Consider the following 13,127-nt stretch of genomic DNA (forward strand, 5'->3'; position numbering starts at 1 on the left):
ACTGAGCCACCCAGGCACCCCAAGTTGTTGTCTTTGAAAGCAGTTCTTCTCTGGTCTCTTGGAGTTTCACCCTATGCATACCCAGATCTATATTCAGCCAAAGGTTCAAAGGGACTCTGTGTAGATTTCTGGAACCCTCTCTCTCTGTGCAGCTCCCTCTTCTTGGATTCTCTGTCCCACAAATTCTAGCCATGTGGGCCTCTTTGATCGCCACTTCTGCAACTCAGTGAGATGGCCAGACTGGGTTTCCCTTCCTGGCACTGAAGTCTATAAATTACATTCAGCCAGACAGCCTGGGCAATGATACATCTCACTTCATTGCTTTGTTTTTTTTCCCCTTCAGGGATTACAGCCCTGTGATGCCTATTGTCCTGTGTCTTTAAATAGTTTTCTATATTCTGTCCAGTTTTCTAGTTGTTCACAGTGGGAGGGTATTTTCAGGATATCTTATTCTCTGATTTCTGGAAGTGGAAGTCTCTGGAAGCAATATTAAACCCAGAGAGTCTGGCCCCAGCATCTGTGCTTGCAGCCTTCTCACAAGTCAGCAGTCGCTGAGCCTTCTAGATGCCGAGGTCATTGAGAGGGACACCACCAACAGGGTGTACGGCCACAGTGGGAGGGTGGCAGGCATGGCTCCAGACTATGGCTCACTCTTTCTACCCATCAGGTGGGCCTTCACCTTGATCATCATCTCCTCCTACACGGCCAACCTGGCCGCCTTCCTCACTGTACAGCGCATGGAGGTGCCCGTGGAGTCAGCCGATGACCTGGCCGACCAGACAAACATTGAGTATGGGACCATCCATGCTGGCTCCACCATGACCTTCTTTCAGGTGGGGCCTTTGACCTTGCCCGGGCTTGGTACCCCCACCACGTATAGCCGCCCAGGGTGGGGCTGGGCAGGGCCTCCTGGCTCAAAGGGATTGATGGTGGCAACAGTCAGGGAGGCTGGGGAGCAGAAGACACACTTGGGGTGTTACTGGGAGTGTTGCTGTCTGGCTGGGGAAAGTGGACTCTCACCCAGGGAATAGAAGGGAACAGATAGAGGATCTGGTGTCATATCAGTGCTAGACAGGCCAAATGGGAGTCATGGAAGCTGCTGGAAGTGTCAGGCCTGGGAGAATGGGCCAGCAGAGAGGAGGGCAAGGCCCTTCAAGGTGAAAGGAGCCTGTTCCTGTGTATTAGGGGGCAGTGGGAAGGAATCAAAAGGAAAACAAGCCTGGCAAGGAGGTTTGGGTGACTGCGTGATAGCAGAGGTCCCAAATGCCAGGATAGGGCTGAGACTAGAACCTGTAAGTGGGGAGGTGGGAATGGTCACTGAGCTGGGGTGACCCATTTAGAGCTGGAAGTTCCCTCTGGGGCAGGTGGGAGTAGACTAATGGTCTGAGGGAGGCTGGGGTTGGGAGGGGGCCCCTGGCTGAAGCACGAAGGAGAAGATGGCTGAATTCCCAGGCCTCCCAGGTGGGTCACGGGCCGGTTTGCAGCTGCGAGACCAGAAAAGTAGGTTTGAGAGATTGCTGAGCCCTGGGGAGGGTCCTATGGGGCACGTAGGGAGAGCAGTGTCTGGATCTCAGATCAAAGAAGGAGGGCAGGGGGTGTCGGAAGCACTGGCAGGGGGTGATCATCCTGAGCCTAGCCTCCACATGCCTCCCCCTCAAAGCTTGTAGAGGCATTCCCCAGAAGGTTCCTGCTGGGCCTGAAGAAAGTAAACTGTCCTATTTGGCATGGATGCAGGTCTCCCCGACTCAGGCTGGGCCCTGGGTAAATTTGGGGTTGAGCTTCTGCGTATAAGGCCTGGGAATGCTGGGAAGACAGGGCTGGGTGTCAGGCCAAGCCAGGTCCATGGGTGGAAGAGAGGACAGGCTGGAGATAGACCTCCATGGCCCCTTCTTCCCAAGCCTTTGGTCCTCAGGGTCCTCGCTGGGCTGGTGGGCATGTGGATACCTTGGACCTGACCTTGAGCAGTCTGTCTGTCTCGTCCCTCTCTGCGTTTCGCTCTTTCTGTCTCCTTCTGGTCTCCTCACTCACTCTCTGGTTGAGAGAAACTTCCTGGAGGGCAGGGGACAGGGCTGAGGGGAAAGACCCTCACCTGACTTCCCTTTGTGCCCCCTCTGGCCAGAATTCACGGTACCAGACATACCAGCGTATGTGGAACTACATGCAGTCAAAGCAACCCAGTGTGTTTGTCAAGAGCACGGAAGAAGGCATCGCCCGTGTTCTCAACTCCCGCTACGCCTTCCTGCTCGAGTCCACCATGAACGAGTACCACCGGCGGCTCAACTGCAACCTCACCCAGATCGGGGGCCTCCTCGACACCAAGGGCTACGGCATTGGCATGCCACTGGGTATGGAGCAGTGGGGCTGGGGGGGTCTGGAGGGGGCAGCCAGAACCAGGCCACGTGGGCGGGCCGGGGGCTGGGCCAGGCCCTCCCTGTGGCAGGCTGGGTATGTCGTGTGTGTCATGCGCGGCCTCCTGGCTGCATGTCACCATCCTGAACCTCCACACTCGACCTGCAAACACAGGTCTAGCAGCAGTCAGTTCCGGCCCTACGTCGCCACTGGGAGAACCCAGGGAGACTGGGTACAACCCAGTACTTATGGGCCGTGACACTTGCCACCTTCCCCTTTGGCCTGAGGACTCCTTGAGGGTGAAGACCTGGTTTTATGTGCCTCACGTTCTCTGCATGGCACCCATAGCCTGGCTCAGCGCAGTGCTGAGAATATGGATGATGGACAGAGGGAGGGAGGTCTGAGGGAGGAATGGATGGATCTGCCGGGGAGACTTGGACATGCTTTTCCAGGGCCCAGTGCTGGAAACCCACGAATTTTATCACCAGATCTTGACATCTTGGCTTTTAAATCCATGTCTCTGCTGCTGACTGCCCTGTTAGTTATCTGTTACTGTGTAACAAATTACCTCAAATCTTAGCAGCTTTGGGCTTATCTCAGTGCTGGGCCAGGGAAGTAGTGTAGCCCGGTGCTTTGGGGGCAGGCTCTGGAGTCACACTGACCCGCATTCACATCCCAGCTCCCTCCCTGACTCTGCATGACCCTAGGCAAGAATGCCACCTGCCTCATCCAGAGGATGGGAGTGGTAACACCTGGTAATAACCAGGATCAGGAGAGACTTGAATTAATGTCTGTAAACCAAGGATCTGGCACATAGTGGGTGCCTGATAAATACTAATGCCTCCACTTGCCCATATCCCTGGTTCCTGGCCCCTGGCAGGTGCTTAAGAAGGGTCATAGCGAATGAAGAAATGAGTCCAGGATAGGACATGTGTGGGGTGTTTGGAACCTAAAGGTGGTTTAAGGTGAGGATCCGAGGGTAGGAAGGAGGGGGGGTGGTCAGGGGTTGAGGCCAGGCAGAGGAGATTCATTCACTGAGCAGACTGTCGGATGCCCCGCTGCGTGCCAGGCACAGTGCTGCATGCTGGGATCCCACAGCAGGGAGGCGCCGAGCCCCCAGCCTGCTGCCTTCCACCAGGGGCACAGGCAGTAGGTAGACAATAAACACGCGGGGCTTTATTAAGCGATACCAGGTGGTCACAACTGCTCCGAAGTAAATTCAGGGGATGAGAGTGATGGCGGCGGGGCGGGGGGCTTGGTGCCATTTTAAGGGAAGTTGATCAGAGGAGACCCCTTGAGGCACCATGTGAGTAGAGCCCTGAGTGACCGTGAGGGAAGGAACATTCCAGGCAGAAGTCCTAAGGTGGGATTGTGTCTGGAGGACTCGAGGAACAGCCCGGAGGCTGGTGTGGCTGGAGCTGCGAGCAGCTGGGGGAGCAGAAGCCCCAGGTGGTGGGGCGAGTGAACACAGGATCTCTAGGCTGAGGGAAGGAGGACCGGGTTCTCTCTGCATCCGGAAGCCGCTGGAGAATTTTGAGCACCAGAGAGATGAGATCTAGAACTCTGTTTCTGAAGTTGTCCCTCTGGCTGCTGTGTTAGGAAGAGCCTGGGTGGGTGGTGAGGAGAGCTGCAGGGAGGGGACCGTGACAAATGTGACATGCGGTGTAGTGGGGGCTTGGCCCAGGGTGGTCGCAGGGGAGGTCAAGGCAAGTGGTGGTCAGACTCGAAGGTGGACAGAGGACCCGGGGATGTGGTGGAGGCAGGAGGAAGGCGCCATGCTGAGGGCACGGTGGGGGTTTGGGTGGGCAGCGCTCCAGGGCCCCAATGGCCAGTCCATCCCTTGTGTGTCTGGTCCAGGCTCCCCATTCCGGGATGAGATCACGTTGGCCATCCTGCAGCTTCAGGAGAACAACCGGCTGGAGATCCTGAAGCGCAAGTGGTGGGAGGGGGGCCGGTGCCCCAAGGAGGAGGATCATCGCGCTAAAGGTCAGCCGCCCCACACACCGCGCCATTCCCGAAGCCCCCTGCAGCCCCCATGCCCACACAGCCCCGACCCCGTGGCTCTCCCCCTGCACCCCCAGGTTTGGGCATGGAGAACATTGGTGGCATTTTTGTCGTGCTCATCTGTGGCCTCATCATTGCTGTCTTTGTGGCGGTCATGGAATTCATTTGGTCCACGCGGAGGTCGGCGGAGTCCGAAGAGGTGAGGGGGTTGGTGAAGGGGGTGGGGGAGAACTGGGGTGCCCGCAGTGGAGGGGCGTGGAGATTGTGGCCTTGGTAGCCCTCCTGGAGGAATGTCAGAGGCAGCGAGGAGCTGGGAGTGGGGAGGGCACAGGACCTGAGAGACCCCCCCCCCGGGGTGGAACCATAGGGGGTTCAAGAGGAGGTGGGTGCAGACAGAAGGGAGAAAGGAGCCAAGTGTGAGGAAGGCCAGAGGAGGAAAAGCAGCAGCGACAGAGGTGAGGGTGAAGGGGAAAGGAGGAGAGAGGATGGGGGGAGGGGCAGGGGGTGAAGCAAGGAGAAATGAGAGGTGGGTGGGGCTGGAAGATGACAGGCTGGTCTCAGCTGCTGCCCAGTGACACTCCTCCATTCTCAGCCCCGCGGCTGGCCCTGTGAGCTCCACCTCCGCTCCCCCCAAGCCCCCAGCCCCTCCCCCTCCTCACCTGGGCTGATGACCTTGCTTCCACCTAGAGGAGTCTGAGGAGAGCATGCAGGCCTCTCCACATCTGCTTTCTCCCCAAGCCGGTCAGTTACTCCCGGCTGAGGCGCCCTCCCCTGTGCCCCCATCTCCTCTCCTGCCCTCCCAAGGACATCCCTCCCCCCATCGGCAGTTTCCTCCTCTGTGCTGGATCAGGGCTGTCCGCATACAAATGTGCTGTCATCTCCCCCATCTTCCAGAATTATCTCTTGATCCCGCTTCCCCTCCCAGACACCACTCCACTTCTCCCCTAACCTTACAACCTGGAAAGAGTATGTCTCCCTGCTGCTTCAGTTCCCCCTCTGCATTCACTCTTGGAGGAATGCCCGTCCAGCTGTCGTCCCCAGCCCCGCATTGAAGCCACTCGACCCCAGCGACCCACATCCCAGACTGCCCAGGTTTCAGGCCTCACCATATGTGAGGTGGCAGTAGGCTTCAGCACAGCTGATCACTGTCCTCAAAACCCTCTCTTCAGGGCTCACGCCTCACTTTTCCCCTTCCTCTGCAGCCAGTCCTTTGTCAAGGGGTTCTCGGGCTCCTTCCTGGACCCTTTTCTGGCTTTCTCCAGCCCCTTGGGGATCCCATCCAGCCAAATGGTTTGTGGGGCCACCGATGTGCTATATGACCTGCATTATTTATTACCATATAACACCCTAAAATTTAGCAGCTTCAAACAGCACACTTACATCAGTTTACAGTTTCTATGGGTCAGAAATCTGGGAACAGCTTAGCTGGGTGGTTCTGGCTACCAGGGTCGCTAGGGAGGTCATGGTTATGCCGTTGGCCGAAGGCTTGCCTGGGGCCAGAGGGTCTGCTTCCAAGGTGGCGTACCATCTCCAGATGCACTTGCAGGATTTTGATTTATGGTGACTAAGTGATGACACAGAGAGGCCAGTGCTATTGAAAGGAGATTTGTATCACTTACGCTTCCCAGGAGGGCTCATGCCACACGGCACCGGGCCGCAGGGGAAGCACCGGGCTTTGTCGGGAGCTGGAGCTGGGGGAAAGCCTAGGCCTCGGACCTCACTGGGGTTTCTGCACGAAAAGGCAGGGCTGGCAGGGAAAGCAGCTCAGAATTGGCCAGTGTGGCTAATGTTGATGGGCTCTGGGCTAGAGGGGTGGTCTCTAGTGGTATGGACCTGGTCCTGGGTGATTTAGGGCAGCTGGGCGTGAGAGTTAGGTTAAGTGAGTGGGGAGGGGAGAGGTATTGGGATTGGCTGGTTTGTATATGAAAGGTGGGCTCCCAGCCCTTTTCTCTCCCTGAGAATTGTCTAGCTCTGGGAGGGCCAGTTTCTCCCTGGCCAGCAAGGTTCTTTTTTTTTCTTTTTTTAAAGATTTTATTTATTTATTTGAGACAGAGAATGAGGGAGAGAGAGCACATGAGAGGGGGGAGGGTCAGAGGGAGAAGCAGACTCCCCGCTGAGCGGGGAGCCCGATGCGGGACTCGATCCAGGGACTCCAGGATCATGACCTGAGCCGAAGACAGTCACTTAACCAACTGAGCCACCCAGGCGCCCTGGCCAGCAAGGTTCTTAAGATGTCAGAACATCCTGAGGTAGAGTAAAGAACAGGAGGAACACACACTCCCCTGGCAGTTGACGGGAGGCCTCCAGCCCTCACACAGGGACCTTCTCCATAGGGCTGCTTGGGTGTCCTCACACCGTGGCAGCTGACTTCCCCCAGAGAGAGTGATCCAAGGGCGAACCCAGCAGAGGTCAAAACATCAGCTGACTAGTCAGCTGACTAGCTGTATTCTGAGGGTCACACAGCAGCCCCGATACAAAGGCAGAGGGGACTACAGGGGGGGCGGGAACACTGGACGGCAGGACCCTGGAGGCCGCCTGCCTTAACCCCCGCAGGCGCCTCCCTCACAGGGACCTCTCCCCAGACCCAAGCTTTGTACACTCAGCCCCATACTCCACACCTCCCCGTGGATGTCTGACAAATAACCCACGGAACATCACGTGGCCAATGCAGAGCTCCTGCCCATGCACCAGACACCACCATCATTCCATTGCTCAGGCCAAGATGGGATTACCCTTCACTCTCCCCTCGCTCTCAGCCAGTCCTGTTGGCTCCACCTTCAAAACATACCCAGAATCCAGCCCCTTCTCACCTGCTTGGCCACTGCCACTCGGCTTGCCCTTGGCCTCCCTAGTCTGTTCTCAACACAGTGGAAGTACCACAGTCCTCAAAGCTCCCCAGTGCCCCCCACCTGATTGGGAATAAAAGCCAAAGCCTTACAGCAGTCTTGGGGCCTCATTGCTCCTCTGACCTCCTCTTCCTCTGTTCCCCTGAGTCCCCCATTCCAGCCCCCCTGCCCTGCTGGTGGTTCCCCCCACCCCCCAGCACCTCTGTCCGGCTCAGGCATTTGCCTGCTCTCCACCCAGGCTCCAGGGCTCACCCAGCACTGCCTTTCAGTCGCAGTGAAGCTCCTCTTCGCCATGAGTGTTCCCTGACGTCCCTACTCCAGATGCAGCGTCACCCCACCTCTCTTCCCGATTTTATTTTTCTCCAAAGCACTCATCACCAGCTAACCTGCTACCTACATTTACAGCTTTGTTATTTATTTATTTTTGTTTCTGCACGCTGGAAATCAACTTCCATGAGGGCAGGGACTTCCGTCTGTTTTGTTCTCTGCATACAGCAGGCGCTCAGTAAATGTCTTGCAATCATGGTAGCATGAATGAGAGGCAGAAGATGGAAGACAAGCAGGAGGTAGTCAGACTGGGGAGTGATAAGAGAGGGAAAGAGAGGAGCCTAGATAGGAGGTAAGGGCGGACTCGGGGAGAACCCCGGAGAACGGAAGGGGAGAGAGAAGCGGAAACACAGGAGTGGAGAGGCTAGGCCGAGAGGTGAGACAGGCAGAGCCCGGGAAGAGCCGAGGCTGAGAGAGGAACGGAGAGGAGGAGTGGAGCTGGGGGAGGCCGGGAGGGGAGAGAAGACGCAGAAGCCGGGCGAGGGGGCGGCGGCGAGGAGGGCGCTCTCCTCGCGGGTCGGCCGGTGACCACCGCGCCCCGCCCTGCGCCGCCCACAGGTGTCGGTGTGCCAGGAGATGCTGCAGGAGCTGCGGCACGCGGTGTCTTGCCGCAAGACGTCGCGTTCCCGCCGGCGCCGGCGCCCGGGCGGCCCGAGCCGGGCCCTGCTGTCGCTGCGCGCGGTCCGCGAGATGCGCCTCAGCAACGGCAAGCTCTACTCGGCCGGCGCGGGCGGGGATTCGGGCGGCGCGCACGGGGGCCCCCAGCGCCTCCTGGACGACCCCGGGCCGCCCGGCGGGGCCCGGCCCTCCGCCCCCACGCCCTGCACCCACGTGCGCGTCTGCCAGGAGTGCCGGCGCATCCAGGCGCTGCGGGCGTCCGGGGCCGGCGCGCCCCCGCGTGGCCTGGGCGCCCCCGCCGAAGCCACCAGTCCGCCCCGGCCGCGGCCCGGCCCCGCGGGTCCCCGCGAGCTGGCCGAGCACGAGTGACCACGGGCGGAGCCGGGCTGGCGGCCGGACTGATGGCAGGGACGGGGCCCGCCCCAGGCCCGGGCCGCCCCCGCTTCCCTAGTGGACAAGGGACGGGACTTGTGCCCCCGGTGCGCCGGACGCCGCGATTTTGCCTTCGGCTCACCGTGAAGTCCGAGGCCCGGCTCCGGAGCCTGCCTGCGCCCCCTAGTGGACTCATCAGAGGGTGCCGCGGACCCTGCACTCCGCCCCCGACTGCGGACAAGAGCGCAGGAACCGAGGACTTCAGGGGGCCCGGGATTGCGGGGCCGTTCCAGAAGCGGAAAGCAGTCCGCGAGGAGAGCCCCAACCTGGGACTGCTCAGGCTCCCCAAGACTTGACACAGCCCTCCCCACTTCTGGAGGAGGGGAGGGCCTCTGGGCAGATGGGTGTCCCTTGGCGCCCCTCAACTCTTCTCTTTCTCTCTTTTTTTTGGGGAGAAACCTCGGAATTTCTATGAGACCCCCCCAGGGAGGAGGTCAGTTGGGCCCCCATCCCTCCCCCTGCCACACCCCAGTCCCTGTTGGAATAAAAAAAAGAACAAAATCCCAAAACTGGGGATACCTGGGTCTCATTTCCTGGGGGTGTGAGGGCATGAAAGGGTCGGGCTCCCCAGAGAGTCTGCTGAGAAACACACGGGATGGTCACTCCTGACTCTCTCCACCCTTGGGCCCTGCCCTCAGGCAGCAGGTCAGCCCGGGTCCTGGCAGCTGGCTCCTCTCACTGACCTTCTCTCAGGACAGAGGGAGACTGTGACAGGGACCCTGAGACAGATGGAGAAAGATGCAGGGATCTGGAGAGGCGGAGACACCAGGGAACAGAGACACAGAAAGACAGAAACCAGATGGGGTTGGGGGGAGGGGAGGGTGAGTGAACTGCTTAGTGTGGCGGTGCCTGGGGCCGCCACACCTTGACAAGTGTGTGCTGGGGCCAGGGTGATTTGGTGACTTTTTAATTGTGGGCATGTGTTGTGTATGTGCGCCCGTGAGGCCGTCTTCAACTCTGTGAGTGTGACCCCGTGTTTCTGCTGAAAGTGTGCCTCCCCAGCCCCCAAGAGAGGAAGTGGGAAATCCCAGTGCGGGGGGGGGGGGGGTGGTGGCTGCAGGGCTGGTTGAGCAGGGATAGGGGTGGGTCTGCTTTCTGTCCCCGCCTCCCCCCCCCCCGCCCCGCTGGAGGTTTCCACTGGAAACTGCAGCTGAGAAAGGACGAGTGAAGGTCACACAGCAAGAGCCATAACGAGGCCGAGTAGAAGGGGGAGACAGAGATGGGGAGAGAGAGGAAGAGATGGCGCAGGGGTGGGGGAGAGACTAGGAGGGGCCCGAGGGGGACGGGGAGAGGCAGAGGGAGACGCCGTGATTAGGTGAGATGGAATGGAGAAGGGGACAAGAGACTGAGACAGGCAGGGAGACAGATGAAGCAGGGAAGTTAAGAGACCCCGGGCAATTGGGGCTGAGAGAAGCAGAGATCGAGGTGCGACAGAGGCAGCCTAGAGATAGGAAGCCAAAGAAAACTAGATGGAGAGGGGAGGGGGGGGCAGCGCTGAGGAATGCCAGAAAGAGTGGGACCGGGCTGGGAGACGGGAGGCTGGGCCCTCCCCTCGGGCAGGCTGCCGGAACCCAGGAGCTGTCCGTTCAGCACCGGCCTGATGGGGACTGGCGCGCCCTGCCCTGTCTCCCTTGCGGGGCCGGCCTGCCTTCGCGGTGCTTGGGCGGGCCACATCCAGGAGACCCCGCCTGGTACACAGCACCCCCAGTCTCCACCCGGCCCCTTCTGTGTCTCTGGCTCCTGCTGTGTGTGTGCCCCTCGAGGATAGGTGTGGGGGGGCGAGCTTGTCTCAGGGTCTCTGTTGTCCCCACATCTATTGCACAGACTTTAATCAATGTCTCTGCCCTTGGGCCGGACTCTCAGTCTGTTGAGGTGACTAGAATATGATTGCAGACATTTCTGGTCTCTCCAACTCTCTGTCCCCATACCATGCAGCTGATCTATGAGGTCTCTCCCCATTTCCGGGTCTCCCCACCCCTCCCTGTTTCTGCTCCAAGTATCTCCCTGGTCTTTATCTCTGAGTCTCCCAGTTTGTCAAATGTGTCTCTCTCTGGCTCTCTATGTCCCTGTGGCTCTCTCTCCCCTTCACCGAGTAATTCTGTTGCTTCCCCCCATCTGTTTTCTCATCTGTCTTTGCTCGTCTCTCTGTCTTTGTCAGTCTGTTTGTATCTGCCTCTACCTGGTTCTGAACTGTGTCCATTTCTCCTCCTGAGTCTCTCCTTATGTCTCTCTCACCGAGCTCCCCTGTCCCCGTGCATCCCTGTGACCTTCCTAAGTCTTCTCTCCTCCCCCCCAACTTCCGCAGAGCCTCGCGCTGGGAGCACGGTGCACAGTCATCAGTCTCTCCAGGCTCATGTTGAGGAGGGAGTGCATAAAGGGGGACATAAGCCTGTATCCGGGGTGTCGTGTGGGGGGTCGAGGTCTCCCCCAGCCAAACTGGAGAACAGGGAGAGAGAGAGCCTAAATCTCCTAGGATCCAAACACCTTTAGGCATCTCTGTCCCCCCAGCCCCCTTGCCCGTGGTCCAGGCCCATCCCTGCCAGAAACAGACAAGGTGTGTGGGGGGAGAGAAAATATGTTGACAGATCCTCCCCGCAACACACACACCCCCAGGAAGGGGGCAGAATTGCAGAGGGGATCTGGGGGCCAACCACCTGGGCTAGAAGATGTGGCTCCCCCCCTCCCTTCCCCAGTCTCCATGGAGACAGGCCAGGTCTGCAGGCCCAGCCTCCTTTGCTGCATATTCGGCCTCCCTATTACCATGGCAACAAGGGACAGCAGGGAGGGATGGGTATGGGTCAGAGTACAGGATTGGGCCAAGGCTCTGGGTGCTGGGGAAAGCCAGGGAAGCTGACTGCCTGCCCCCCTTTACTCCTGGGTCCTGTCTCCTTGTCCATGTTTGTCTCTCTTCAGCTTTGAATCTCTGTCTCCTCTCTGTTTATCTTTTGTGTGTGTGTGTGTGTGTGTGTGTGTGTGTGTGTGTCATTCTGGCTTTTAGCCTTTCCCATATTTCCCTAATCAGGCCCTTAACCTTCACCACCCACCCCCCATGCGCACCAGGCTCACTCTGTGCCCCTTGCCTGTGTCCCCCCCACGCCTCCACTCCCACAGGTGGGGAGAATACCCACATTCTGAGGAAGCTACAGGGACAGGCTTTCACTTGCCCTCTGCCCTTTCTATAATCCCCAGGGGAAGTCTGAGGTGTTCCTCAGCAAAGAGTGGGGGTGAGAGACTGTGACTGCTCAGGCTTCGATGGGTGGTGGATGGGGTGTGGTGTGTATGTGGCGGGCCTGGGGTGTGCATGGCATGTGGGTGGGGGCACTGGGGCGTGTTTGCAGGTGCAGCAAAGTGTCTAGCACTGCAATACGTGATGTGTGCAGTGTGGGAAGTGTGGGGGACAGTGTTGTGAGATCTGTTTCTGTGAATTATTGTTCTGTGCGTTAGTGTGCGTGCACCTTTTTGTCTGTCATTCACAATTAGTGACGCTTTGGCAATTGTGCCCTGTGGACTTCTACTCCCTGGGGAGGAGTGTGTGTGGTTATGTGTGTGCTGTTGTGTGACTGCAGCAGGGACCACAAAGGCTCATGGGGTGTGTGAGGGAGTGTGAGGCCTGTGCGTGTGTGATGGTGCCTAGTGTGAATATGCGTTGGTCTGTGGGTTTACGGGCTGCATGGTTGTGGGTCTCTCTGTGAAATGGTACAAGGCCAGGTGCGGTGGAGTGTGTGATGTGCATGTCTGTGATGTGGTGTTCGTAGGGTGTGAGCCAGTCTACATGGCCCTTTATGATAGCAATTGTAATTCTGTTGTGGTGTGTGGGGGGGTGCCTTTTACTTCTACATGCTGGTGAATCTCGGGTTATGTGATGGGGTAGTGTAGTATGTGTGTGAGGATCCACGCTGGTGTGTTCTGGAATGTGATGGTAAAACTGTGCTGGTGTGTGATGGGGTGGTGGATGTGTGCGTCCTCCCCACCTCGGCTATCTGGGTAATGCTTGTGTGTGAGTGTGAGGCTGTGATGTGTCTTCTGTGTACCCTCGCAGTTGTGTCTCCCTGTATAACTGCCATTGTGTGGGGGGGCACACTAGTGAGGGGGCTCAAGGCTCATTTCCCCTCTGCAGCACCCCTCCTAACTGTAGGATCTTCCTTGCCTCTTAGGCTCCCTCCAGCTCCCCCTCCTGAACGACACCCCCACAAGGTCTCCAGCCCCCCCCACCCGTCCGCTGTGTCCCCCCCTTATTGTTGGTCTAAGGGGCTTTCCCCCCACCAGGTGTCCACCTCCCCCAGCGCACCCCTCTGCCTCTGGCAACACCCCCACAGTGAGGGGATTTTCGGGGCGCTCTCTCCCTCAGCGCCCCACTGCGAGGGTCTCCAGGTTCCTCATTGCGGGGTCTCCGGGATCCCCCCTTCTGCAGCGCTCCCCCTTCTCGGCCATGCCGCCACTTTGCGGAGGCTGGGGGGCGGGGAGGACAGCTGCAGTACCGGGGGCGGGGCCGCGGGCCGTCCGTCAGGGCGGCGGCGCTCCTGATTGGCCGGCGCCGGCCCCCCCGCGGGC

The 13,127-nt window shown here is 58.9% G+C and overlaps 1 protein-coding gene across 3 annotated transcripts in view; it reads left to right on the forward strand.

Moving 5' to 3' along the window:
• GRIK5 (glutamate ionotropic receptor kainate type subunit 5) overlaps nucleotides 1–9,090 on the forward strand; it is a 52,952-nt gene extending 43,862 nt beyond the window's left edge. For 2 of the 3 annotated variants that reach the window (XM_027618902.2, XM_027618901.2), the window contains 5 exons: nucleotides 668–833; nucleotides 2,120–2,345; nucleotides 4,207–4,335; nucleotides 4,431–4,552; nucleotides 8,085–9,083. In XM_027618902.2, coding sequence (XP_027474703.1) covers nucleotides 668–833; nucleotides 2,120–2,345; nucleotides 4,207–4,335; nucleotides 4,431–4,552; nucleotides 8,085–8,513 — 1,072 coding nt within the window. In that variant the 3' untranslated portion in view covers nucleotides 8,514–9,083. Of the gene's footprint in view, nucleotides 1–667; nucleotides 834–2,119; nucleotides 2,346–4,206; nucleotides 4,336–4,430; nucleotides 4,553–8,084 lie in introns of all 3 variants that reach the window. The other variant, XM_027618898.2, reaches the window with a different exon arrangement.
• Nucleotides 9,091–13,127: the final 4,037 nt, after the last annotated feature.

The sequence above is a fragment of the Zalophus californianus genome, chromosome 17 (genome assembly GCF_009762305.2).
Source record: "Zalophus californianus isolate mZalCal1 chromosome 17, mZalCal1.pri.v2, whole genome shotgun sequence".
Taxonomy (NCBI): domain Eukaryota; kingdom Metazoa; phylum Chordata; class Mammalia; order Carnivora; family Otariidae; genus Zalophus; species Zalophus californianus.